The following is a 26,962-nucleotide window of genomic DNA, read 5'->3' on the forward strand; positions in this document are numbered from 1 at the left end:
CAGGCCCGGGAACAGCACCTGGTCACGTGGCAGTTTTAAAGGAGTCGCGGGAACTCTCCCGGCTTGCGTGTGGCCAGGCCATCTGTGTTCACCAGAACCTTCTCCTCCTACGGAACTCGGGCGGGGGGGGGCCCTGGACCAGAAGCGAGGCCCAGAATAGGTGATGGCGAGTTTGAAATGTTTTCAGAGGACGAGGCACGGCCCGTCGGCCAGCTCCGGGCTGGGGTTCTGGAAAGGCCTTTCCCACGAGGTCTGCTCTGCAGTTTGGACTTCTCATCGGGCGTGTCCAGGGGCCCTGTGCAGTCGCTCTGGCTGTGGCCAGCTTGTCCTGCGTGGACAGGGAGGCCCCCCTGCGGTGCCAGCCTTTCAGGCCTGGGATGCTGCCCCGGGCATTGACAGTGGCGTGACCAGAAGGCCTCCTTCTGCCCGGAGGACAGCTCCCCGCCATCGGGTAGACCCCCCTGAGCTCTCGGGGATTTTTTCAGAGACCCTGCGGCAGGGCCCGAGGCCGTGCTGGATGCCCCTCGGCAGCTGTGTGCCCTTAGGAAGAGCTCAAGGTCTCAAGCCAGGGGCAGAGGCCCCAGGTGCCAGGTGAATGCAGAATTTCACCCCGCATGGCCGGCGGTGTTGGGGGCAGAGGTGAGCCTGGAGGCGTTGGCAGATGTCAGGGGACGAAGGGCAGGGGAGCCGGCCAGGGCCACCGGATTCTCAGGGGTGTGAGAGGTTCTTCGTTGAGTGATCCGGGGGGTAAGAAGTCTCGCGTGGACGGGCTTGGGCCTCGGCTGCCAGGTAAGGCCCAGAGCGCCTCTGCAGGCCATGCCTGCCCTTGGGGCCTGGGGCTGAGCAGGGACATGGCAGTGCTCCTGCAGCCGTGGGAAGGGACAGGCAGGGCAGCTTTCTGCCTCCAGGTGGGCCCCCCCACCCCCACCTTAGCTCGGCCCAGGCCTGAGCACAGTCCCCCGGCCCCCCGGCCCCTCCCAACCATGGGGCGTCGGGCCATGGGGCGGGCACCCAGGGAGCAAGTGCTGGGCCTGCGGTCTGGCATGGACTCGTGTTCTGGCACAGAGCGCCCCAGGCGCCCTGCATCCCCCTCAGGGGAAGGAGGTGTGTGGCACAGGGGCGCGCCCCCCAGAGGCAGGCCAGAGCCAGGCGGGCGGCCCGACAGGGTGGGAGCCACAAGCTCCACAGCCTCTGCCTCCCTCCGCATCTTGGACGGGGAAGGCCGGGGTGGGGGTGGACCCCACGGCCACGCCCCAGGTCCTGTGTCCGTACCATACCCAGCCCCTTTTCCCAGCCCCTCGGCTCTTGCTTCGTGCCCACGGAAAGCTGCTGTGTCTGTTCTGACGGTCCTCCAGCTCAAGGGTGGCTCAGTGAGGCACCCTGAGCTCTCACTTTGAACCCTGATGCATCTCAGAGACGGTGGTGAGCAGCCATCCACGGCAGTGCTGACACGAAGCCCCCAAAGCCCCTTCCCCAAGGCTGGGCAGCCTGAACAGCTCTGGCTTTTTAATTACGGTGCAAAGGAAGCACTTAGCTTTCCTGCTCTGGGCGACAGGGCAGCTTTCCACTCGCCTGGGCACCGAGCCCAGTGCCCGCCGGCCCCGGCTCTGCAGGACTTCCCTGGACGCCAGGCAGGGACACGTGCACACATACACACCCACATGCACGATGCATGCACTCGCATGCACACGTGCACACAGCCCCACCCCTCTGGTACGCGTGGTTCTCCAGGCTCCTTGGAAATTTTGAACCAAGTGTGATCCATTGAAGAACGTGTCTTAGGGAGTTTCTGTCGTGGCTCAGCCGCAATGAACCCAACTGGTATCCATGAGGACACGGGTTCGATCTTCGCTCGGTGGGTGAAGGATCTGGCGTTGCCGCGAGCTGTGCTGTAGGTCACAGATGCAGCTGGGACCCCCCGTTGCTGTGGCGGTGGTGGAGGCCGGCAGCTGCAGCTCCGGTGTGACCCCTCGCCTGGGACCCTCCATGTGCAGCAGATGTGGTCCTAAAAAGACAAAAGGAGAGAAAGGAAGGCATCTGAGAAAAGGAACCATGTCCTTCAGCCAAAGGAGTGGCCCCAGCCGCCCTCCGACCCCAGGATGGTCGCCTGAGCCTGACAAGCGGTCTGGGCTCCCAGAGGAGCCCTGTGGGGAGAAGGGCCATGTTCCCGGGATGTCACATGGCCACTCAGGGACAGGCCGGGACAAGGGCTGGAGCTGCGGCTGCAGCCTGTGATGCTTGGGGGGCAGGTGGTCCCTGGCGCTTCTCACGTCCAGTAACAAGTGTCGCTCGACGTGCTCTCCTCGGGCAGCCCCGAGGACGGGACACGGCCCTCAGCCTCCAGCCGTCCCCCGAGCTGCACCATGAGGTGGGGACAGCCTGCGCACCCGGTGTGGGGGCCAGGCGCCCGGAGAGAGCTCCGTGTTGCCGAGGTTTTCTCGGAGCAAGTGGTACTGAGTTTTTCACCCAAACGGGTTCCTTTGAAAGGGTTTTTCACTTGCAGAGCTGTGTCTCCATGGCTGACTGGGACGCCGTGTTGACAGCCCAGCACTGTCCTGCCTCGTGGGTGTCCAGGCCATCGAGGCGGGGGGTCTGTGCCCAGTGTCCTTGGCACAGGCAGGGGGTGTCCCGGGCGGAGGCTTGGCTTCGGGCACTGCCCTGATACAGAAGTCACTGAGCCGTCTCCCCAGGGACGGCGGAGGCAGGAAGCCTTTCACGTGCGTGTCGGTTGATTTTTTTTTTTAATCTTCTTTGCCCCACCGCCCGTCAGTCCTTGGCCTCCTCCAGCCAGTCTGTCTCTTCTGTCACTTGTGGGCGCCCTGACGCTGACCGGACAGTGGTTTCTATTGCTGGTCTCTTCCATCCGTGCGTCTCTGAACAGACGTGTCTCGTTCTAACGTGGAAGCAGTTGTGCATCCCTCCCACGTGCCGCGTGGTTCTGTGTGTCAGACAAGAGGCCCTCTGGACCCCACGCGTCTTTGCCCTGCTTCTCCTCCAGTCTCCTCCTCGGCTTGGGGACGTCAGGCGGGGTCTCACCTGAGCTGTCGGAAGGCACGCGGCCAGTGGCGCAGCTGCCAAGAGCACCTGGGCACCAGCACTGGCCCTGCCCAGGTGGCTGAGTCACTGCAGTTCTTGGGGCCTGTGTTCCCCCATCAGGGAAATGGGGGACCCCGTCCCCACCACACAGCACACTGGGGACATCCGTGAGCGACAGCTCTGATTCGACCCCTCGCCTGGGAACCTCTATATGCCACAGGTACGGCCCTAAAAAGCAAAAAAAGAAAAAAATGAGAGCTGCCACTCAGGTGCTGAGAGCCCCCTCGGCCTCCGACTCGCCTCCCGGACCCCCGCCTGCTGCGCTGTGCTTTCGTTCTCGCCTGCGCCCCGGAGACCCTCCGCGGGCTGTGCACCGGCCCTGACTGTGAGCGAGGCCCGGCACTTCTCCGTGGTCCCTGCGCGCCCGTCCAGGCTGCTGTGCCCTTTTGCTCTTCAGTGTGGGCTTTGGAGACAGTGCGTCAGGTTCTGAGAAAATGACCCCGCCCGTGGACGGGACCAGTTCCCTTCGCCCCCTTGTCCTGAGAGGGGACTGTTGAGGCCTGGGAACACGACACCTTCCGGCCTCTAGTGGCAGCCGCCAGGGAACCCGGGACAGCTTCTGCGCGTGGCCCTGTAGGCAGGCGCTGAGTGGGGCTCCGGTTCCTGAGTTGGCACAGCTGTCCACATGGCAGCTCTCGTTTCTTTTTTTTTCTTTCTTTTTTTTTTTTGCTTTTTAGGGCCGCACCCGCGGCATACGGAGGTTCCCAGGCTGGGAGTCGGATCAGAGCTATAGCTGCCGGCCTGCACCGCAGCCGCAGCAACACCAGATCTGAGCCGTGTCTGCGACCTTCACCCCAGCTCACGGCAATGCTGGAGCCGTCACCCGCTGGGGGAGGCCCGGCATCGAAGCCACGTCCTCACGGTTCCCAGTCAGATTCGTTTCCGCTGCGCTGACGGGCAGTCCAGCTCTCACTTCTCCTAAGGGGTTCCCGTGGGTTTCCTGGGGCCTCTAGGCGAGTGGTGATGCTGGCTGTGGACGGCGAGCGCCATCCCTTCCTCGTGCTCTCACGCTCCCCTTCGTCGCGGCGGGAGCCCGTCCCGGGCAGGCTGTGTTCCCAGCCTGTGGGGACGCTGCGGGGATCTCCTCGTCGCCTGGATTGTTTGCTCTTGTTCATCAGGAGTGTTTCCCTCTGGATCTAATCTATTAATGGGTTTTGCAGAAAAAGCCTTTGTTCTGCATCTGCTCCCAAGAGCGGTGGGATTTTCCGCTTTGTCGCCTCAGCGTGAGGGCGCACCTGGCCCTTTCCTTTGGCCCGTCCTGGGCGGCGTCGGGGCGCTGTGGTCATGACGCATTGCGGAATGCCGCCTACCACCACTCCACTGAGAAGGTCTGTGCCCAGGGTCCCCAGGGAGGGCACCGCCCGTCCAGGCGGGTGCCTCTGCATCGGGTGTTGGCCACGGGATGGACCGGCCCCGGAAGTCGAGCGTGCATCCATGCTCTCTGGGCTTTGGCACCATCTGGCGGGGCAGAACTTGCCCATAGGACCCGGGGGCCTGGTGCCTTTGGCCGGAGAAGCAGGTTTCTGACGACTTTACTTCCCTCCGTCGTCCTTGACTCTCTGACCACCACGGGGCCGGGGTGGCAGGGAAGGGACGCAGAAGTGCTGGCCCCCAGGGGGGTTCCCCTCAGCCAGCCAGGGGCAGCACGGCTGGTGGTGAACGGGAGTCAAGCCCCCCACCCTCCAGCCTCTTCCTGGGCTGCGTGAGCCCAGGGCTCCTCCCTCCCATCGGAGTTCTGACTGCCTGGGGGTCCTGAGGGCTCGGCGCCGCCACCCTGCACACACAGCGCTGGTCCTCGGGCTGCGGCCCCGCGCTCTCTCCCCTGGGCCCTGGGGGTCAGGGTGTGAGCACATGTGCGCCAGCCACGGGGTGACTTCCTGCCCTGTGTGCGGGCGTGGGCCCCCTTTCTCCTCCTTGGCCGCCCTGGCTGGGTCCCATAGGTCAGCGTCCCCAAACTGGGAGTCTGAGCTCCCCAGAGGGGCTCTGGCTGACCTGGGGAGGGCGTGATGGGGTGCCGACCATCCCAGGAACCTGACGCTTGGGGTCAGGGCCTTTGTCCCCCAGACTGTGGCCAGGCTGCTGGGTAAGCCGAGGACGAATTACACTCTCGTGTGCCATCACCACACCAGATCCCTCCGCCTCGCCGCCTCTTCACAGCTTTACAATCACCTGGTGAAGACAGAAGCCATCAGGATATCTGTTTCCAGCTGAGGAGACAGGCTCAGAGAGGGAGAGGGAGTTCCCTGGGGCCACCCAGCATGGACTAACGGGGCAGGACTGAGCTCCACTCAGTCAGCAGGACCCTCGGTGGCTCCCTGGGGAGCCCATGAGTCCCCAGGGCCTTGCCTGGGTGGGGCTGCTCTGCCCTGGCTCCGGAGAGCAAGAGTCCCACGGACGAGGCTCCAGGCCTTGTCCCGAGGGACGGAAAGGTGGACACTTTCCTTATGCCCCCAAAGCACGGAGGTCTTACCGAAACTGGCCATCACGCAGAGAAGAGATAACGGGCAAGGTTTGGGGGTCCCAGACTTCCTCCCTGGTCCCCTGGGGTCACACAGGGGGAGGGAGTGGCACAGGCAACAAAGACTGTGCAGTGGGCCCCTGAGTCCAGGCGGCTGAGCCAGGGCCACGCTGTCGCCCCATCTTACCCCCACCCCCGCGAGCCCCAGAGCTCCTAGTGACAGCCTTTGGGCAGGGGGAGGCCTCAACCAGACCCCCTCGACACAGGGAGCGGCTGTTCAGCCACCTCCCTCCTACAGCGGGAGCCTTTCCAGGAGACGCTGGGGCCCTGGCCCTCGGCCAGCACAACAAACAGTCCAATTCCTGTGGGCTCTCACCCCTGCGGGGACAACGAGGCAGAGTGGGGGGCGCGGGCTGTGGATGTCTGTCCCCACCCAGTGCTCCCTCCAGCAGCATCCCCTAGGCCACACCTTGGGGGCAGGGACCCAGCCCTCCGACTTCCCTCCCCACCCCGACCCCCAGAAGCAAACAGGGCTACTCTGAGCGTGTCCCCGGGCCCTGCCATGCCTGGGCCTTGAAGGAAAACCCAGCTAAAGTGGGGAGGGGTCAGAGGCACCCAGGCCCGGGGTGGAGGGGTCGCTTGGGGTTCTGCCACCAAAAGAGGCTTTGGGCAAGAAAGGGGCAAAACCGAGAAGATGAAGCCCCCGGCCTCTGGCCACGTGGTTCCCCCACCCGCCGGCACCTCTCCCCGCTGAGCCAGCTTGTGACTAAGGAAAAACATGCAGCCACGCTGATGCAATTAGGAAAATGTTATTTTTCAAATGCTGCCAGATCCTCGGGGCTGACCCTGTGACCCTGGAGAACGGCACGTGCGGGCGTGTTGGGCCCACGCTGCCACTCGCAGCTTCAGCCCGGGACGGTCCGTGAGCAACTCCCGACGGCTGTGGGATGCGGCACTGACACCTGCCTGCTGCTTGTCGGGGGCTGGGGGCATGGGTCAGGCTCTCACTTGGGGCTCAGGGAACAGGCCTGCCGTTCGGGCCTTGAGCAGAGAGAGGAGGGAGCCATAGGGTCCCCCGCCCCCGTGGACCTCCTGCTCCAGGTGAGTGGCTGGGCGTGGTCAGCAGATCCCTGCACCTGTCCAGAGGCTGAGCCGGGCTCTGCGTCCTCCATCTCCTGTCTCTTAGGGGGACAGGCCTGACAGGGTGGGGAACTCCCTCTGCCCACCTTGTCTGCTGTCCTGGAGTGGCCTAGACGGTGCCCAGGAGGCCCATTCCCGGCTCCACCACCAACAGGTCACAGCTGATGTGCCACCCTCCCCGGGTGAGGGCTCACCCTAGTGGGAGGCTGCAGGGAGAAAACTGCTGCCTCCCCACAGGGCCCACCCCGGGCAGTCTGAGCAGCAGCACCCACCTAGAAGGCCGGGGGGATGCCCGAGGACCAGGAGCCCGGGGCAGGGTGGGGTCGGGAGCCCTGGGTCCTGACCTGAGTCTCCCAAGTGTGCTGGTGGCCCAGGCTGCCATCCTGCCTATCTGTGCCATGGAAATGAGCGTTCCCAGGGCACTCAGGTCACGGACATGCAGCTGCTCTGCTGGGTCAAGTGCCACCATGTTGTGACAGGGCATGAGGGGTGGCCAGCGAGGCTCTGATTTGGAGGGCAGAGGTCCTGATGCGATGTCCGGAGTATTCAGGGGGCTGCTGCCCAGGAGGCTGGGAACCGGGAGCCCTGCTGTGTGAGGGGACGTGCAGCCAGAACTCACCTGGATGTGGGGAGCAGGCAGGAAAGGTGCAAGAGCCCAGAAGACAGGTGTCTGGGCCCTCAAAGGCGGCAGATCCACCAGGGACCCCCCAGCTTACCTGGCCTGGCTCCATTCCCCCATCCGCCGCTGTTGGTTCTCTAAGTCAGGCACTGGGGGCAGAGGTCTGTGCGGCCCAAGTGCTGGTGATACCACAGAAAGGCAGCTGGGGGCCCAGGGGACACTGCCCTCCGCCGCTGACACACCCTTCCAGCTTCTGATCAGACCCGAGCTGCTGCCCACGCCCCACTGCCAGGAGGCCACAGATGAGGCCTCTTAAGCCTCCTGGTCACTGCCCCTTCCAGCGCCCAGGAGCCTGAGGGTCTGAGAAGGGGTCTTGGGGGTAGGGGTGGACCCTGAGGAAGGCTGAGCAGCCAGCCTTGGCACAGCCTTGTGGGGGAACCTGGGAGGGCTTGTCTGCCCTAGTGGGCGTCTAGGGGTGGTGCCAGAGGGCCTGCCCCTGACGTTGCCTGTGGCAAAGCTCCCCCACGCACTGGCAGTGCTTTGGAGTGGGCCCTGCGCAGCCCCGCGGGGGCAGTGGCCAAGGCTGTGCTGCGGGGGCGGCAGGGCGGGCGGGGGGCTGCGGGGGGCGGGCGGGTCTGCGCGGACGCGGCTGAGGGGGCGCTGGCGTGTGCCCGCAGGCAGCCCGGCGCAGGAGACGGCGGCCGCGGGGACGGCGCGCTGCTGGACACCGCCAGCCTCAAGATGAGCGACCTGGACTCCGAGGTGCTGCCCTTGCCGCCGCGGTACCGCTTCCGCGACCTGCTGCTGGGCGACCCGTCCTTCCAGAACGACGACAGGTAGGGCGTGGGTGGGGGGCCGCGCGCGGAGCTGTCCGCGGTGCTGAAGGGCGCCCGTGCACCCGCGCCGCCCGCCCCGCGCCCTTCAACTTTCCCGGGCGGGCTCCGGGTCGGAGAAGTTTGGGGTGGGCGGGCGGGGAGCATTTTCCCCGGAGGGGCCGGGAGGAAGGGCCGGGAAGCTCTGTGCTGGGGAGTCTCCCCGGAGACCGATTCCGATTCCGAGGCCGGCCTCCTCGCAGCTGCCCCAGGCCCCCCGCCCCGCTCACAGCTCTGCTGGTTTTGGGGACAAGCCAGGGCCGTATGCGCTCCGTGGCGGAGCCCCGCAGTCTGCCTGAGGGCTGGCGTCCTCCAGACGCTGGCTGTGGTCATTTATTATTAATTGGAGGGCAGTGTCCTTCAGGCTCATGCTGTGGTCGCTTACTGAGAGCGGCAACATCCCCTTACCTCGCATTCTTCTGGGCAGATGAAAGCAAAATAAACTTGAGTCTTTCGGCAAAGGATCATCAAAATGAGCTCTCGGGAGTAATTCATGTGCTCGGGGGGCTGGCGGGAAGCTGGCGAAGATGTTGCTTTTCTCTGCCTTTTCCCCAAATAGCCGTCTTGGTAAACACCCAGCACTTTAGCTCTGTCAGCCACCAGGGAGGTGCTTTACGCCCGCAAGGGAAAGCTCGTGCTGGAGCCTGTGGGGCCTGGGACCAGAACCGCTTCCCTTGCGGTGTGATGGGGCGGGGCAGGGGGCTGGTGTCTGCGCGTCTCCCTCCCCACCCAACCCGGACCTGTGTCCTTGCCTCCCCCTCCCACAGTGCGATGACTCAAGTTAGCACATAAAGTCTCTGTCCTGGAAGTTGTCAGGACAGAGCGAGCTGTGAGAATAACCCGCTGCTGAAAACTGCAGCTGGGCAAGGAATCGAGCTTGGGAGTAAGGTCGGTGTGTAAGGATGTGTGTGAGGCTTGTGGAAAGTGAGTTAAAATCACTCTGTCGGCCGGAAGCAGCATGTCTTGCCAGACCTCACGTGCCATGCAGCTGTGCCCGCCAGGTAGAATCAGGAGGAGAGCGGGGACCTGAGATCTTGACCCACTTAGAAGCAAGGCTGTGAGCCCAGCAGAGGGGCCGGCGGCGCCTCGCGGTTCCGTCTCCTTGGACGGAGAGCTGGGGCAATAGGTAAACCCACCCAAGAACACACGCCCAGGTGCGGCGCGTGGGCAGAGGCGGAGAAGGATGGGTGGCTGCCCACGGCGTGTAAGTTACCAGGACGCAGGGCAGGGCTGGGGGTTTCCCTCAGCTGAACCCTGGCTCGCACCTTCCTAAGTCAGCCCCTGCCCCTCACTGCCTGCTTTGCTGGGACGTGGTTAATTCTCGAAAACAGCAGCCCCGCGGGCTCTTCCGATGCTGGGCAGGAAACGGCCTCCGTCTCCCCATGTGGGCCTGGGGCCTCTGAGTGCCCCCGAAATGCCAGTGACTGCAGCAGATGTCATTGCTGAGACATATCCCTGGGGTTTCAGGAGTGATGGCGGGCCTTTGCCATCAGCCGTGGGGTGGCGTGTGTCTGCCTGGAGGGACTCTGCCCTGTCCCCTGGGAAATGGGAAGCTGGCACTGAGTCCACACTGAGTTTTAAACTCTGCGGCTTGGGGTTTTTTATTTGGTGCCATATACAAAATGTAACGGTAAAGCGATGTTTGGTGCATTCACGTCATCGCCGCGCTCTGGTTCCAGAGCATTCCAGGAGGAAACCGCGGACCCGTAAGCAGTCACTCCCCACTCCCCCAGCTCCTGGTGAGCCCCGCCCCGTCGCCATTCTGCTCAACAGCGTTTTCAGAAGGAAAGTCCCCTGTGAGCCCAGGGGCCTCGCTTGTGCTGGTGTGCTCATGGCGCTCAGAGGTGGGCTTGTGTGTGTGTGTGTGTGTGTGTGTGTGCGCGCGCACGTGTGTGCGTGAGTGTGCATGTGGGTGTGCACGTGTGTGAGAGCGAATTCTCCAGGAGAAGGACCCCCCATGGTCCCCGGGCGAGGAGACACCGCACTGGTGTCTGCAGGGCTGGCTGGCCCTGGGGGGCGTCGTTGAGCAGGAAGGAAGCTTGGCCTTTGCCAGGCTGATCAGGCGAAGGTCCCCTTTCTCACCCCAGAGCGGAGGCCCGGGGCCTGGGGAGGGGGCTGGCACTCGGAACACCCAGGGGCTCCCAGCGGGGTGGGCTGCCGGTCTGTTCCTGTGCAGCCAGGGTCTAGGTGACTGGGCCTCCTCCCCGGGGGGCTGGACAGGAGCCTCTGAGGTGCGGTGCTGACAGCACCAGGTACCAGGAGCAGCCAGCCTCGGGGGGCGGGGGCACGAGCATTGAGGGAGCTGCCGCTGGAGGGGCCCCATCGGGAGAGTTTCTCTTCTCTTGAGGCTTCTTCACGCAGAGGCAGCTCCTGGCCTTGCCCTCCAGTGAACCCCGCGTGCTCCCAGGTCTCGTTGGTGCAGGCATGCCGGAGACCAGATTGGGGTTTCCGGGGGTTCTGCGATCGCCTGAACCCCCATCTGTAAGGCCGTGCACCTGGAGGGCCCAGCTGGGATCTGAGCTCCCCTCCTGCCCCTCGTCTCTCTCCGCTCCTTCCCGTCTTCAGTGCCTGTGGCCCCCACTCCTTCTCTGATCCCCAAAGTGGAGATGGGGGAGCACTCCCACTTGGCCTGCCAGGACCCCCTCACGTGTTTGGAAAGGTGGTCAGGATGTGTCTGGGAGCAGGCAGTGGGCTCCGGGGCTGAGAGGCTGTGGAGCGACCAGAGGGCCCGGGAGCCTTGAGGCAAGAAGGCCAGCCTGCCCTGCCAGCAGGGCCATGTGCTCTCAGCAGGTGCACGGGGAGCTCAGGTGGCCTTCCACGTGCCCCAGGGACCATGCCACAGAGCCCCGAGGTAGGCCTGGTTGGGTCCCGGGGCTGCAGGAGGATGGGCCAATGGCCTGGACAAACACACTGCAGAGGCGGCATCGTGGGTCTGGGGAGATGAGATGGGCAGCCTCGGGGGCGGGGTCACAGATCTGGCCTCCAGGCCTCTTGCCCCACACCTGGCCCCCACGCCCGGGGCCAGCTCCGCGGGGTGTGCGGGGACGCTGACTCCTGGCAGGCTGAGTGGGCGAGCAGGGCTGTGGGCTCCCTGTTCCCCAGGGGAATAAAGCCACCGCCATGAGTCACTGCAGCGTTGCACACCATGGCCTTGGGGGAGGGAGCCAGGCCCATGTGGGCGAAGGAGGCTGCCCTGCTGCTGGCCGGCCTTTCCCCAAAGGGCAGGGGGTAGCCCAGCAGGCAGGCAGCACCAGGCCTGGCACACCCTCAGGGGGTAGACAGGGCCCTAGGGGACCCTCACCACTGCCTGCGGGCCGGGGCGAGGGCTCCCTGTGCGCCCCCCAGGACTGCTCACCGCCCCCTCACCCCAGGAGCCAGCAGGCAGGACCCTCCAGTGCACCCGCAAGCCTGAGCAGCAGCACTTGGTCCTAGGGACCGACTCAGGGCTGCAGGCCTGGCCAGGCGGGGGCCCCCACGCCTGTCCCTCCTCCCGCAGAGGGCGGCTGCGGGGAGAGCAGGAAAGGGCTTCACAGGTGGGCCCTGGGTCATTGTAAGCGTTCCTCCAGCTCTTGGTCTGTATCTCGGACACAAGGCTTCAGCACCTCTCCCCTCCCCCAGCCCAGCTCAGGCAGGTGCCCCGTGGGGGGAGGGGACCTCTCTGCACCGAGATGCAGGGGGCCTCAGGCTGTCACACCACAGGCTCGTCTCCCACAAGGGGCAGACTCGGCAAAAGGCCGAGTGGGCAGCGCCACAGGTGAGAAGCAGGGACTCCCAGGTGGCCTCCCGCTGGCATGCTGGGACCAGCTGCTACCCACAGCTGCCTGTCCCCCCAGCTGGAGGTGATCTCAGGGTCCGGGCCCCCGACCTGAGCTCCCCGGCACCTGAGGGGAAGATGGGCGGGCAGCGAGCGCCTTTCTGGGGTCTGGGGCAGCGCTGGCTGGCTGCAGGAAGGCCCGAGGCCAGGCCCCGGGGTTAGAACGCCGCCCAGAAGGGTCGCATCCCTGCGGCTCTTTCCCTAAGTCCTCGGACAACAGAGGACGGAGCCTGACCGTTTCTGTGGCGCTTGAGCAACACCAACATTGTTTTACACGACAAGCTGAGACGCGGGGGAGACAGGCCTACATGGCCAGGGATGCGGGGGAACCCCGTGGACAGACCCCCGCCCGGCCCTGCGGGAGCCACTGTGGGCGGCTGTAGCGCCCCTCTGACCCCCGGGCTGGGCACAGGGCAGAGCAGGGGGGCTCGGGGAAGTCTCTGCAGGAGGCATGCCCCCCACTGCCCCTCCCCCAGGGCTGAGCAGAAGTGGACCAGAACCCCCCTCCCCACCGGCCGGCTCCAAGGGGGCTGGGGGCCAAGGCCAGGCTCCTCCCGTGGGGTGAAGACCTACCAGGCCTAGGCCAGCACAGCTGCTGGAGCTGATTCAGCCTGGGGTCCTGAGAGATGGGAGGCATATGACCCCTGCCCCCCCGGGCTCCCTGGAGATGGAGGGGCAGGTTCGGGGGTAGGGGCACGGGTCTCTGCTCCGTGGTGCAGGAGACCAGAGAGGGCAAGCCCTCGCGGGGGGTCTCCCAGCTCACGGTGGGCGTGTTTCGGGGGAGATGGGCCCCAGGGGGATGGTGTTGACTCCTGAGTGTTCTGGGACCTGCCTGTGCAGCCAGGGGAGTGGGAGGGGGAATGGTGCCCAGGCCAGCTCTGTGGGCAACAGGACTGGAGGCTGCGGGGTGGGGATGTGCTGTCCCCAGAGTGTGGGGCTGAGGTCAGACCTGTGTCTCTCTGGGACTCGCTTCCCTGCAGTCTGCGTGACTGGAGCAGGGACAGGCCTGGGTGGTGCCAGGTCCTGGCACGTCTGTGTGCTGTGTGCCAAGGGAGTAAGGTTTGTGTCCTGACTTTTCCAGCACCTGCCGGGTCTGGGGCTCCTTTGCCTGTGTCTCCCTGACCCCACTGTGAGTAGGGCTGGGGCCAAGGCCAATGAGGTCCCTGGCAGGGAGTGGGGCCTGCAACAGGGCAGAGGACAGGCCACGCCTTCCTCCTACGTGCATGCCTCCCTGCAGGTGGGAGTGCAGGGGCTTGGGTCACCCACAGCCTGGGAGGCTGGGAGCAGGCAGGATGGGCAGCAAGCAGACAGAGGATAAAGGGACCAGAACTGGCGGGACAGAGAGGGTGTGGGTGATGGAGGGGCCCTCGCCAGCCTGTGGGTGTGGGGCCAGTTGGCAGGGCTCTTGGACCTGAGTCTGCGCTGCGTGCACGCTGTGCTCAGGGATTGGAGGTACGTCAGTCAAGGTGTTAGCATTTCTGTGATGGCCCCTGGCTCCGCTCTCCCACGCCCTGCGGATGCTGGGGAAGACCCTGAGATGGCAAGTCAGGTGACCCTGGGAGCCGTGTCCCCATCCTGCCCACTCACCCCGACCTCACACATCTCAGCACATCTCTTTGCTTCCAAGCCTGCATCCTGGGGACGTGTGCAAAATTAAATTTCTCCCAATTAGTGCAAAGCAAAACACAGACGCCTAGCAAGAGGGCAGCCAGCATCCCCTAGTGTCATGAAAACGATGATGGGTTTTGGCTTCAAATTGCGGGTCCACCCCCCCACCCCCCATATGCTTCCCATGAGGCACCATCGCCGTCAAGAGCACTGTGCATGGACTCGGCCTCCTCCACCTGGACTGAAGATGGGCTGTGAGAGGTCCAGGCTGGGGCTCCGGCAGCGCATGCATGATAAACACTGCAGCCTGGGGGCTTCACCAGCGGAGAGTTATATGATCAGGTTCCAGCCTGGAACTGCCCCTCTCCCCTCCCCGACTAGGTGCAGGCACCTGGCGAGTGGGGGCAGATCCCTCTGGAAAGGGACCTGTTCAAGGTCGCACAGCTAATTGGGGGAACGTCGGTGGGGGTGCAGGTGGTCTGCAGGAAAGTCATGCAGACCCACTGTAGTGCTCTGAACAGTGTCGCGTGGATTCATGTGCACCTGGCACCTGGGTATGTGACTTTATTTGGAAACAGGGTCTTGCAGATGTCATCAGCGTAAAGACCTTGAGACAGGATGATCTTGGATTTAGGGCGGGCCCTCCATCCAGTGGCTGGTGTCCTTATAAGAAGAGAAACCCACAGGCGCAGGCGTGTGAAGACATAGCAGAGACTGGGTGATGTGACCATAAGCCAGGGCCACCTGGGCCACCAGCAGCTGGAGGAGCAAGATGGACCCGCCCCTGGAGCCTCCAGAGGGAGCATGGTTCTTCCCTGGATTTTGGAGTCTGGGAGAGTGAGTTCCACAAGTTGTAAGGTTCTCACTTGTGGTACTTTGTTTCAGTAGCCACAGGTTGCCCATCGGGGTGCACATGTGATGGAGAGGGATGGCAAACAGCCTGAGACCCAGGGATCAGCACCTACCTCCTCCTCTGGTCCCGAAGGAAGTTTCCAGTGTGGGTTGTAGGGCACGCCCTGGTCTGCTGGGTGGTCAGTGACCTTGTTGGTGGGCCCCTCAGCAGTCTTTAGGATTTTCTTTCTGTCTATTAACTTTGGGTTTGGGGGTTTTCTTTTTTCTAGTTCCTTTAAGTGTAAAGTTCATTTATTTGATCTTTTTCTTATTTCCTGACATAGGCTTGTAATGCTATCAGCTTCTCTCTTAGAACTGATTTTGCCGGGTCCCCTAGATTTTTTGTTGTTGTTGTTGTTGTCTTTTGTCTTTGTTGTTGTTGTTGTTGTTGTTGTTGTTGCTATTTCTTGGGCCGCTCCCGCGGCATATGGAGGTTCCCAGGCTAGGGGTTGAGTCGGAGCTGTAGCCACCGGCCTACGCCAGAGCCACAGCAATGCGGGATCCGAGCCGCGTCTGCAACCTACACCACAGCTCACGGCAACCCCGGATCGTTAACCCACTGAGCAAGGGCAGGGACCGAACCCGCAACCTCATGGTTCCTAGTCGGATTCGTTAACCACTGCACCACGACGGGAACTCCAGGGTCCCCTAGATTTTGAATCGTTGTGTTTTTATTTGCATTTGTCTCCAGATAGTTTTTAAATTTTTCTTAGTTCTTGAGTGATCCATGGGTTGTCTAGTAGCATCCTGTTTAGCCTCCACATGCTTGCGGGTTTTGCAGTTGTTGTTGTTGTTGTTCCTTGTGGTGGATTTCATAGTGTTGTGGTCAGAAAAGATGTTGCTGTGATTTCAGTTGTCTTAGTCACTGGGACTTGTTTTGTGGCCTAGCATGTGATCTATCCTGGAGAATGTTCCATAGGCACTCTAGAAAAGAATGTGTATTTTGATGTTTTGGGATGAAATCTACGTATTAGGTCCACCTGGTCTAAGGTGTCATTGAAGGTCAGTGTTTCCTTATTGACTTTCTGTCTGGATAATCTGTCCATGGATGTAAGTGGGGTATTAAAGTCCCCTCTTGTGATTATGTTACTGTCAGCTTTTCCCTTTATCTCTGTTGGTATTTGTATGTACTTAGGTACTCCTGTGTTGATTGCAAACATTTACAATTTATGTATTCTTTTTGTATTGATACCCTGATCATTATGTAAAGCTCTTCTTTGTCTCTTGTTACAGCCTTTGTTTCAAAGTACACCAAGCACATTCTTAATGTGCAGCCATCACCACCCTCCATTTCTTTTGTCTCAAACTGAAACTCTGTCCCCATTAAACACTCGCTCTCCTCCCCTCCCCCAGCCCCTGAAGCCAGATGCTCCACCTCTCACTTGACTGGCTTTTTCTCTCTTAGTGCCCAAGAATAATCTCTTTATCCTTTAAGCCCAGGAGATTGATGGGATCGATATCTGGGTGTGGTGCCTTCTGTATCTTATTTTCCTGGAACTCAGTATAGTTCTTTCATCAGCATATGTCTCAGTACTTCCTAAATGTGTTTCGAGAATTTAAAACAGGTTGCACCTCCACCCAGGTGCACAAGCAGTTCTTTGCGTGAGGATCCTGTGTAGTTCTTGGCTCCTGGACACTTTGTGCCAGCCTGGCTGCTCCTCTGTCGGTAACGCCGTTTGCAGTTATCTCTTTTCTACTTTGGGTCCGTTAACATTCTGGCGTCATTTAGTGTTTGGGCTCTCAGTTTGTTTCCAGAGTTTCTGCCACCTCCCATTCTTCCTTAGTCTGCTGAGATGCTGGGTGTATCTCACCTTTGAGCCTGACCCTATCAGATGGGCTTGAAGCCCACCGGGGATTCCTCCTTGGTCTTATGAAGTGTATCCTCTTCCTCCCCCTTTCTTCTTCTTCTCTCTCTCTCTTCCTCTTTTCTTTTTAAAATTTTTATTTGTTTTCATTGTGGTAAAAGATACCAGAAAGGTACCATCTTAACCACTGTAAGGGCAGAGCTCGGGCCATCAGTACAGTACACTCACATTGTTGTGCAATCCCCACATCCGTCTCTGGAACCTTCTCCTCTCCCCAAACTGAAGCTCTGTCCGCATTAAACCCTCACTCCCCCTCCCCTCCCCCAGCCCCAGCACCACCATCCCCTTCCTGTGTCTGTAGATTTGGCTGCGGGCCTCCCATGAGTGCCTGCTGCAGGATTTGGCCCTTTGTGACTGGTGTGTTTCGTTCAGCACAGTATCTCCAGGACTCATCCACGCTGGAGCCTGTGTCAAGACCGCCTTCCTTCTTAAGCCTGGATAATAGTCCACTGTATCCATCACTGTCATGTGACTGCATTTGAGAATGTCCCCAACGGGTCTGGGAAGCCCCCTGCCATCTGCTCCTCTGTCTTCCCCATCTCGGGGGTCACCATCCACCCCTTTCCCCCCTTTGCTCCCCCCCCCATCCAATCCTCCAGGAAGCCTGGCTAGCTCCACCTTCAAACGCACCTTGGACTCCACCTGCTTCCTCACCCCCCACGCCAGGCCCCGCCCCCACCCAGCCAGCCGTCCGAGCACAGTGACAACCCCAATCTCCTTCAGGGCTGCTGTGCAGCAGGGGTGAAGCCTGTCGGAAAAAAGCATAGGTGCTTGAACAAAGGACCTTTCCCCCTGTGCCCCCCCCCCCCACTGCCCAGCCAACGGGACCAGAGGCTTGCTCAGCCCCTTGGGAGCGGGCTGTGCTGGGACACCTCGGGGCCTACTCTCCCTGCCTCACCTCACTCAGGGACATCCAGCCTGCTCACTGGACATTGCTGGCGTGCCCTCAGGCCACTGGTCCACACAGGGGAGGTGTCTGTTCTCTCCACACAAGGCGAGACCACCAGGCTGTGAGATGAAAGTGCACCGTTCTCTCCTAAATAAATCAACCCTCACATAAATGATGCAGCAGCAGCCAGTCAAAAGGCCTCCCCCAGCCCACCCCCAGATGTCACCACTACACGTCAGCCTAAACTTGTCATTAAAGCCACACAAAATGTTGGACATCCTGCCTTGTTGGGGGTGGACGGGAAGCGTGGGCGTCCTGTGTCCTTACAGACAGGGCTCCTGGAAGCCCCTGAGGCGGGCTGCCCCTTGCTGCTGCTGACCCAGGAAATCAAGTGCTTTTGTCTTTGTGGATCCCAAGAGTCCCAAGGAGCGCCCCTTGCAGCCCCCGGGGTGCACAGGTGAGCATCCCTGGCAGCAGCCAGTCCTCAGTGCATGGACACGGGTGCGGAGGGGCCTCAGCGTGGCCCCATGGACGACGCCCAAGCCTGTGGTCCTGCTGGCTTTGTTTTATACGCATCCCAGTGTGTGTCTCACTCTCCGCGGGCCCCAACACGTCCAGCCCCAGCTCTTTGCAGCCCTTCGTGTCACTCAAACTGGATGGGCAGGGAGTGGCTGACATCAGCTCTCCCCCTCCCCCCAGGGGCAGGCAGGGGCCTCCTCGAGCTTGGCTGGTGCAAACACCTTGTTTTCTAAGGATGGGACGCAGCTCATGGTTGGGGTGTCTGCCGAGACTGCGGCGTGGCCTTGCACAGCCTGTTCCTGACTGCGGCGTCTGGGGAGGGGCTGGGCCAGGGGCTGCGTGCACCCAGGCCCCCCTTCCTCCCACAGACCTTCTGTGAGTGCCGGGCCCTGGTTCTTTGCTGGGTCACAAGTGCGGTAAAGAAACAGAGGCGGGCCAAGCTGGAGCCTCTGATCTGGCATCAGGATTTGGAGGGGCTGGCACCCTGGCACACGGACAGCTGTGCCTCAGAGCCCCCTGCACCCAGCAGGGCTCCAGGGCAGCCAGACCCAAAGGCTTGGTTGTCTCAGTGCCCACACCTGCTGGCTGCTCCTTGGGGCAGTCGCCTCCCCTCCCTGGCCTCGGGCCTCCCTCGCGTGTGGAAATGGAAGGAATTGGTCGGAAAAGCCACATCACGAAGCCATGGGAGAGCAGAGGCTCAGGGGCCGGTCCTGGAGGGAGGCCTTGCTCCACGCCTTCCTGCCTGGGTCTCCTGGGGAAGCCACTTCCTCCCTGGGCGCCTCGGCTTCCCCCTTTGCCAACGGACAGAAATCTGCACACTTCCTCAACTCAAGCGGTGCGCGCTCAGGGAGGTGACGAGCTCACCCGCGGTGGGGCGGCGGGCGCACCCCGGGCTCCGCGAAGGAGCCGCCTGACCGACGCCTGGGAATCTCATGCCCAGCGCCAAGCCCAGCCTGGCCCTCGGCCACGGATACATGAGTTCCCCTTGGACCTCCCCGGGGGGCTTGGGGTGTGTAGAAAATCGGGGAAGAGGCGGCCCCTGCGTGCCTGCGGGAGGGAGCTCAGGCAGCAAGCTCCCATCTGACCAAGGGGCTGGACCCACCCAACCTGGGCAGCAGGGATGAGCCGGAAGCTCAGGGCTCTGGGCAAGCGAACTGGTGCCACACCTGGGTCCCCAGGACCCACAGGGCGGCTGTGACTCGGGCACATGGCCGCGAATCAGCAGCTGTCTCCCCTCTCCAGCAGCCCCTGCCTGCGGAGGTGACCGGCCGCGAGCCACCAGCTGTCGCCGCGCCACTATTCCTCCCCTGCCCGGGCGGGCGCCGTGACAGTATGGCTAGTACTACTACTTCCGTTGTAAGGCGGCCCCTCCAGCCTCAGGGCCCCCTCCCACCCACGTGCGGCGCCCTGGGCGCACGGGGCCTCCGCGCTGGGGAGGGGGCCGAGCCTGGCCGCCCCCCCACCCCGGGCCGCGGCGGGAGGGAGCCCGGCCGCCCCCCAGCTTCCCAGCCCCCCTCGGCCGTTCCACTGCGGCGGCGGCGCGGGGAGCGCACGGGGCGGCGCGCGGAGATGGTAGCGCCCGCTCCGCCCCCGCCGCCGCTGCCGCCGCCGCGGCCGTGCGCTCCCGCAGGATGGCGCGGGCCAAGCTGCCGCGCTCGCCGTCCGAGAGCAAGGCGGGCCCGGGGGGCGCCCCGGCCGGCGCCTCGGCCCCCGAGGAGCCGCATGGGCTCAGCCCGCTGCTGCCAGCCCGCGGCGGGGGCTCCGTGGGCAGCGACGTGGGCCAGAGGTAGGGGCGGGGGCGCGGGGCGCCGCCGGGAGGGGCTTTGCATCTCTGCCGCTCGCATCCTGCACGGGCTCGCTCGGCTGCACCTGCCGCGTTGCCTGCAGCCCCGGGAAGGGAGGGACGGCTGAGGTCTCCCCGGGGACCCCCAGCAGAGCGCCGCGACCACTCCTGTGTCTCCAGCCCGCCTTGGGGAGTCTGTGGGACCCCTGCTCTCTCCTGCTGGGAGAGGCTGAGCACAGTGGGCCTACAGGTAAGACGGGAGGGGAGGAAAGACGTGGGGACTTAGGCGCTGTGCCAGGTGTCTCGGTGACCACTGCCCGAGCCCCATCCCGCTGGAGGCCACACTCACGCTGGTTCCAGCAGCCACTTGGGGGAGGCAGGGCCAGCATCTGTGTCCCCACTTCAGAGGTGAGCAGCGAGTGTGAGGCCCGGGGAGGCTGGAGGCTCCCAGGAGGCTGCACAGCAGGTTGGGGCTGGGGTGCAGCAAGGCTCAGGCTCCCCGGGCTGGTGCCGGGACCAGTGGCAGCCAAGGTCCAGGAGGTGGGTTTCCTGGCCAGGCAGAGGAGTGCCCACCCCCCTCTGGCATGCTGAGCATGGGCGTAGTACAGCACCCCATTTCACGGATGAGGACACTGAGGCTGGTGTGCAGCGCCACTTAGCCATCACCTTCCCTGTGCCAGGAGTCCTGCTCAGCTCTGCGGGGGAAACTGAGATGAATCAGCCCCACCCTGGTGTGGGCATATGTCGTGGGCACAGAAACCTATGCCTGGTGGAGAGAGGCGCAGGCTGGGCCGGGGCAAGGAGAGCGGGGGCTTTCTTTCCTTCAGGGGGAGCACAGGGAAGTGGGCAGGGGCTTCCAGGCAGAAGGGACAGCCAGGGCCAGAGCCAGGAAGAGGGATCGTGCACTGTCAGGGTTGGGGCGAGGGGTTGGCAGAGTCTCGGTCTGGCAGATGGCAGGACCAAGGGTGCCTGGGGAGCCTCCCCCGCCCTTCCCTGCCGGCCACAGACCATCCAGACCCCTTCCTGCCTCCACACCCTAATTCCTGCCCCCCCGGGGTGGGGGGGAAGCCCCAGAGGTCACCCCATTTGCCAGAGGAGACTGCTAAGGCTGGAGATTAAGTGCCTCTAACAGGCACTCCTGGTGGCCTCAAGCAGCTAATGGGTAGAGCCCCTGGGCAGGACAGAAGCAAGTGCCTGCCGAAGCCCTGGAGGCCAGATTCCTCTCCTCTCGGTTCTCTTCTTGGACACTGTGGGGGGCAGCAAGTCCAGAGGCTCTGGTTGCAGCCAGCCTGGCCCCCGCAAGGGATTGGCTCCCCGCTGTCCCTGTTTCTGCAGGGACACAGAGATGGCAGGTCCCGCCCGGGCTGCATCTGAGCCTGCAGTGCAGCATGGGAGCTGAGGTAGCAGGGCCACCTCCTCCAGGAAGCCCTCCCATCCCACACCCCGCAGCCGCCTCTGAGGTGCAGAATCCTTCTCAGCCTCCTTCTGCAGAGTAGAAAACAGGAAGTGTCTGCAGCTGCACAGCTGACCCAGCAGCACTGGGGCCTGGCACTTGCAGCCTCTTCTTCCCAAGCATTAAATGCCCCCCAAGAGTCTGCTGTGGACGGGATCCGTAGGGAGCTATGGCAGGTTCCTGAGCAGAGGAGGAATTGCAGGGTTTGTTCCTTAGGAACTCGAGTCTAACACAGATGCCAGCGAGACCAGAGCAGGGAGGGGGGTGCCCTCTGGTGGAGGGAGCTAGGGGCCAAAACTCCTGGAGTGCCCCTTCCCGTACGCATCTCCTGGGGCCCGCTGGGCCTCGGCCCTCCTTGGGATGACCCAGAGCCTCCTGGAGGCCTTGCCATTGCTGGGGCGTAGGGAGGCAGAGGGCGGGCCCGCCACCGCCCCCAGGGGACTGAGCCACAGGGAGGTGCCTGCTCCCGAGGCCCTGCCCAGGGCTCCCCCCACCCCACGCTCAGCACTGGGCTCCACGTCGGCTCCATCTCCCGCTCCCCACCTCCTCTCTCCAGTGCAAGGCCGGGAGGGGGGGGCGAGGATTAGAAAGCTGACCTGGGGGGCGGCATCTCTTGAGAGCGGCTGAGCCAGTGAGGGAGAGGCTGGCCGAGCGATGAACTCTCCCCGTCGGTCAAGGCTGGGCCCGGGCCCCTTCATGCCCCCGGCAGCCCTGGGGCTGAGTGGCCTCAGCATAATAGCCTCATGCCTGCCTGGGGGCCCTGGCGCAGCGCCCCCCTGGCCTCCTGCCCAGTCTTCTCCCTGGGGCCCCTCCCACCATGCAGGGCCGTGAGCAGTGCCAGCACTGGCTAGTGGGGGGGCCCACAGGTGACAGGCAGGGCTGTTCCCATGTGCCCTCTTCAGGAGTGCCGCCTCCGGTCAGGGAAGGCGTGGGGTGGGGGCAGGGGCCTGAGTTCGGGGCCCCTCTGGTGGTGGGCGGGGAGTCCTTCAGCCTTGGCTGCCCCTGGTCTTGGAGGGACGAGTCCTCAGACCCCAACAGCTGTGTGTGGCAGAAAGGCCCTGGAGCCGGGATGGAGTGAGGGTGCCAAGGCCCAGCAGGGTCCCCCACAGCCAGGAGGCAGGGGCCAGCTGGAGAGCGGGGCGCGGCAGGGCCGGTGCCGGCTTCTGGGGACGCCCCTGTCGAGGACACGGGGGAGGGGTCTCCCCCGGCATCCGCAGGCTGGTGGGGACAGAGCCTCCAGGTGTAGACAGGAGGCTTCCAGGCACAGCTCAGGTCCCAGCCAGGTGCCAGATGCACGGGCCTGGAAGGAAGGAGGGACTTGATGGGGGGGGGGCTGGTGAGAAAGATGTGCGAGGTGGACTCCTGGGCTCTGAGAGTCGTGCTGGGTGTGGGGCGCTCTGTGGACGGCTGAGTGTGGGGCCCCAGAGGCCCCGCCAAGAGCAGGACTCCAGGAGGCAGGGCCCGGGCTAGGGAGGGAGGACCCTTGTGTGGGCTGGGCAGGCCACGCGTGCAGGGGAGGCCCGAGGCCAGGACTCTGAGGTCTGGCTGGCGGGAGGCTGCTGCAGAGGCCAAAGGAGGTCCAGGGCAGAGAGAAGAGGGTGCCAGGAGTGGGGAAGCAGGACCTGGCCAGAGCAGCGGGAGACGGCCAGGCGGTGATTGTGCGAGCTGGGCCACAGGGTGTCTGTGCCTCCCCCAGGGGTAGTTTCGGGGTGGGGCTCACCTGCCCAGGACCCTCGGCTGGAGAGGACATCCAGGGAGGGGGCTGGCTCAGAGCTCGGCGGTCAGGGAGAGTAGGGGGAGAACGGGGAGCGGCCGCTGAGGGGTCTTCGTGCGAAGGCCCAGAGGTGGGTGGAGCCTTGGGTGTGGGTGGAGTCGGGGGTGGGGACTGGGCGGGGCCAGGACAGGTGGTGCCCCGGTTGGCTGGGGATTGAAATTAGCCTGAGATGGTGGCAGCTGCAGAGAGTGGCCGCTAGGGGCAGCCCGTTCACCCAGGGCCCTAAGTCTGGGCTGCCCCTCTGAGCCTGGCTGCCCACCAACTGGCCTGGACTGTCAGGGCCGTGGGGGCTTCTGTGGATTGTGGGGGTCGGGGAAGGAAGGGGAGCCAGAGCAGCAGGAAGCACCGGCTTGGCCGGCCCAGGACCAGCACTTGCTCTGGGGGTCAAGCCGGCCCTCGCCGTCTGCTTCCTGTCCAGCGTGTGGCCACCAGGTCTCACTCTTGGGTGGCCCTGCCCTCCTGCTCTTCGCAGGACCTGTGGCCTGTCAGTTCAACTGCAGCAGGCAGAGCCCCCTCCCCCACCCCATGTCCACCTACCTGGTATCCCCCTGAGACCCATGCCCATCCTCCAGGACCCTGGCCCCTCTCCCCTCCCCGCCGACCACCCCCCGCCCCCCCCGTTCTCCTGCCAGCACCCCTCCCCCGCTCTCAGCAAGTTCCTGGTCCGTGTGACGCACCATGGTCCTGCCAGGTTCCTGCCACCCCAGGTGCAGCTGTCGCCCGACTCAGCAACGCCCAGGCCAGAGGGAACCTGAGCCGGATAAACATACAGAATATGCCAGAAGTTCCCAGTAACCCCAGGCTCAGGCCTGGTTAAGCCCGGGTTTTCCTTGCTCTGTGCAGTACACCTTGCCAGGACCCATAGGCTGGGGACACTGTGGGGGGAACCTGCCCACCCAGAGGGCCCTGCGCACGCAGGCAGGCGAGTGCCTAGGGCCCAGCCCTGCAGGCCAGCTCCCTCCTCCCTGCCTGTGGCCTTGGGAGGGCAGTGGTCCTCTCTGAACCTGGGTTTTTCCTCTTCTGGAACATGTTTGCCTTGAGGATTAAAAGAGAGGCACCCTGAAGTCCTCTCTGGAGAAGCTGGCCCTGGATGGGTGCCTCACCAGCAAAGAGCAGACCCTCTGTGCCCCCAACCCTACCCAGCCCACACAGGCCAGCCCTGGGAGCCCCAAGCTCCCACCACCCCCTCCCTCCCAGGCTCCACTGGCACAGGCCATGCCCATCTTGGTGTCAGCTGGCCAGGCCAGGTCACCCAAAGGGCAGCAGGTGTGTATTGCTGGCCCAGTGGACGGGGTGCCCTTGGGGGTCCCCAAGAAGTGCTGGCACCAGGAAACTGAGGGGCAGGGCGGGGGTGCCATGGCCTGTGGAGGGCGGGGCGTCGGGGGAGGTCGGCAGGCTGACTGGGCCACCATCAGCTTCCTGGTGTTCTGGGGGCTGACAGTGCTCCTTCCTGGACACAGAGGCCACACGGGGCCTGGGGCAGACCCAGCGCGGAGCAGGGGTGGGGAGCGCTCAGCAACCTGTCATCCTCCACCTCCCCCACCCCCCCGCGCCTCGGGTCCTCTCCCCGCAGGTGGGCACGCTGTCCTGCATGTGCCAACTCCCAGATCGGGGCATCCCCACACCCGGTGGGCGGGGCAGGGTGCATGGGCCTGCGCTGCCGCGTGCACTGGGCTGCTCTCCAGGGCACCGAGGGAGCCCGGCCTGGTCAGGGGTGTGTGCGCATGGATGTGGCCCTGCCTCCCTCGGATCCTGCCCGGATCCTCCCTGTATGTCTGTGCCCACGCCTAGTCTGGGAGTCCAGGCCCGCATCCGTCCGTCTGTCCACTGTCCCCGTTGATGTGTCCACCCCACTCTGTCCCCAGGCTTCATGTGGAAGATTTCAGCCTGGACTCCTCCCTGTCTCAGTAAGTGCTCTGCTCGTTGCTGGGGCTGCTCCCAGCCCCTGGGCAGACCCAGGGGACGTGGCTCCGCCCGGCACCTTGGGGACCTCGGGTGGGGCTGAGGCTGGGGCCGGGGCACCTGAGGGAGCCTGGGGAGGAGCCTGGGAGTAGGAAGCAGGGATATCCGGAGGCAGACGCCGCACGGCCTGACAACCCTCCAGAGGGAACGGGACCTGCTGTGGTGGCTGTGTGGGGACAGGCATGCGGCCGACCCCTGGGGACCTCGGCCTCAGCCCGCTATATTTGCCTTGCAGGTCCAGGCCTCCAGGCACCCGGCCGAGCGGCCCCATGGCGCACTCTGCCAGGCTTTTCCCAGCTTCAGTTAGGATTTAGGTCCAGGGACTTCCTGTTGTGACTCCGTGAGTTAAGAACACAACAGAGTGTCCTGGGGGTTGCAGGTTCGATCCCTGGCTTGCTCAGTGGGTTAAGGATCTGGCGTTGCTGTGAGCCGTGGTGTAGGTCACAGACATGCCTTGGATCTGGCATTGCTATGGCTGTGGTGTAGGCCAGCAGCTGCAGCTCCAATTCAGCCCCTAGTCTGGGTACTTCTATATGCCACGGGTGTGGCCCCAAAAAGCAAAGGGAAAAAAAAAAGATTTCGGTCAAACCGAAGGTGCCGTGAGGCCGGGGGACCCACCCCCGCAGCCGCCAGGTCGGGCACGTTCCTGGAAGGAGCCCCCACCCTGCTCAGACTCACAGCGCTAGGTGGGGTCTGATGATTCGTTTCATTAACATCGGCAGCGGCAGCAACCACCGCTCACCAAGCTTCTAGCTGCTGACCGTGGCTGGGGGCGTCGTGACCGGCTAGGGTCTGGGAGCTGGCAGCTGGGCCACCCTGGGCCTCGGTCGCCCAGCCGTGGTGCCGGCTGGGAGGGAAGGCATCGCGGGGCTCCCCCAGCCTTCGTCCCCCCGGGCACGGGTCTGAGACCGTGGGAGGAAGGGGTGACTGCGGCCGCCCGAGGGGTCCTAGAGTGGAGGTGTCACCGGTTGCACAAACACCCCCGGGCCCTCGGAGGCCCAAAGAGGCTCCCCAGGGCCCCTGAACCAGCCGAAGGCCAAAGCAAGGACCCGGTGGGGCATGCACGGGGCCCCAGGTCGGGCTGCCTTCCAGGCCAGGCCCGGCCGCTGCTTCAAGAGGTCACTGCCCACCTTGCCTGGCCACTTGCAGCCCTCCGTTTCCTCGGTGGCCCGGGTACCCAGCGGAATGACTGGCAGAGAGGATGCCGTGACCCTGGCAGTGGGAGGGGTTAGAGGAGAGCCTTGGGCCCCCCCGGCATCCACCCTGCGAGGTGGCTCCAGAGCCCCGCTGGTGAGGAGGTGGGAGGGGTGCCTGCAAGCAAGTCTGCAGGCTGGGGACTGGGTGTGGTTGGGGGCAAAGCAGCCCGGTCCCCACCCTGCCGCCCACCTGTCACCCCTGCCAGTTCTCTGTGCCTCCAAACCCAGAGCAGCCCGGGAGGTGCCACTGCCTAGGGAGCAGAGCAGGCCACGTGTCTGTCCTTGTCCGGGACCCAGGCTGGGCACAGGCTCTGCCCATTCTCGGAATAGCCGGTCTTGGGTTGGCCGCTGGGCTGGGCCCCTGCTCTTCTTTCTTGCCCGTGGCTCTGTGGCCTCCTGCGTGGAGCTCACAGGCGCCTGCTGGAGAGCCGGCAGCACGCAGCCCAGACGGGGAAGGACGCAGCCGTAACTCAGCCCCATGTGAGTGCAGCTGTCATGGCCGGGCAGGTGGGCCTGCCCACAGCCGTGTGCCTGGTGTCTGGCCACCCTCCCTCCGGGGCCGGCCGCCTGGCCCTGCATTTGCCGCTTCCCGGCACAGGGCAACTGGGCCAGCGCCACCTGCCAGGATTACCCGGAAGGCCACTCCCCAGGCCGCCGGTCAGCCCACCAGTCAGCAGGGAGGGGGGCAGCCCCCATCCTCCCCTGCAGGCCCCGTCCTGGTGTGGGGTGGGGTTCAAGCTGCTTTGCCGGCACAAGGGGGCCTCCCCAGGTCCACTCAGTGTGGACAAGGCCATGCACACAGGGGCCTGGACCCACTTGAACACCATCTGCGTGGGGGCGGGACAGAGCTGCCTAGTGGGACCTGACCCCACGCCCCTGAAACTCGGCAGGCCCGGGCCCCTTGGGGAGCCCAGAGCCCCGGTGCCTCTGACCCACTGGGCACCCTGGGCCGGCCTCCAGCCTGGCGGGCCTATTTCTCTGCACGTAGGGGGTGGGGCCCTGCGGCAGGGCTCAGGGGGTGCC

The 26,962-nt window shown here is 64.0% G+C and overlaps 1 protein-coding gene across 8 annotated transcripts in view; it reads left to right on the forward strand.

Moving 5' to 3' along the window:
* Positions 1-26,962, forward strand: part of KCNT1 (potassium sodium-activated channel subfamily T member 1) — a 64,334-nt gene that overhangs the window by 5,213 nt on the left and 32,159 nt on the right. For 6 of the 8 annotated variants that reach the window (XR_014842571.1, XM_085019992.1, XM_085020007.1 and 3 more), the window contains exon 2: positions 7,991-8,149. Coding sequence is in view for 7 of the 8 variants with exons in the window: in XM_085019979.1 (XP_084876105.1) it covers positions 7,991-8,149 (159 nt within the window). In the remaining variant the exon portion in view is untranslated. Of the gene's footprint in view, positions 1-7,990; positions 8,150-19,389; positions 19,558-26,962 lie in introns of those variants that run through there. The other 2 variants (XM_005660554.4, XM_085020001.1) reach the window with 1 other exon arrangement.

This window comes from Sus scrofa, chromosome 1 (genome assembly GCF_054392235.1).
Source record: "Sus scrofa isolate SSC_HxYL_T2T_F1_AM1 chromosome 1, Sscrofa_HxYL_maternal_Yorkshire_Landrace_v2.0, whole genome shotgun sequence".
Classification (NCBI taxonomy): domain Eukaryota; kingdom Metazoa; phylum Chordata; class Mammalia; order Artiodactyla; family Suidae; genus Sus; species Sus scrofa.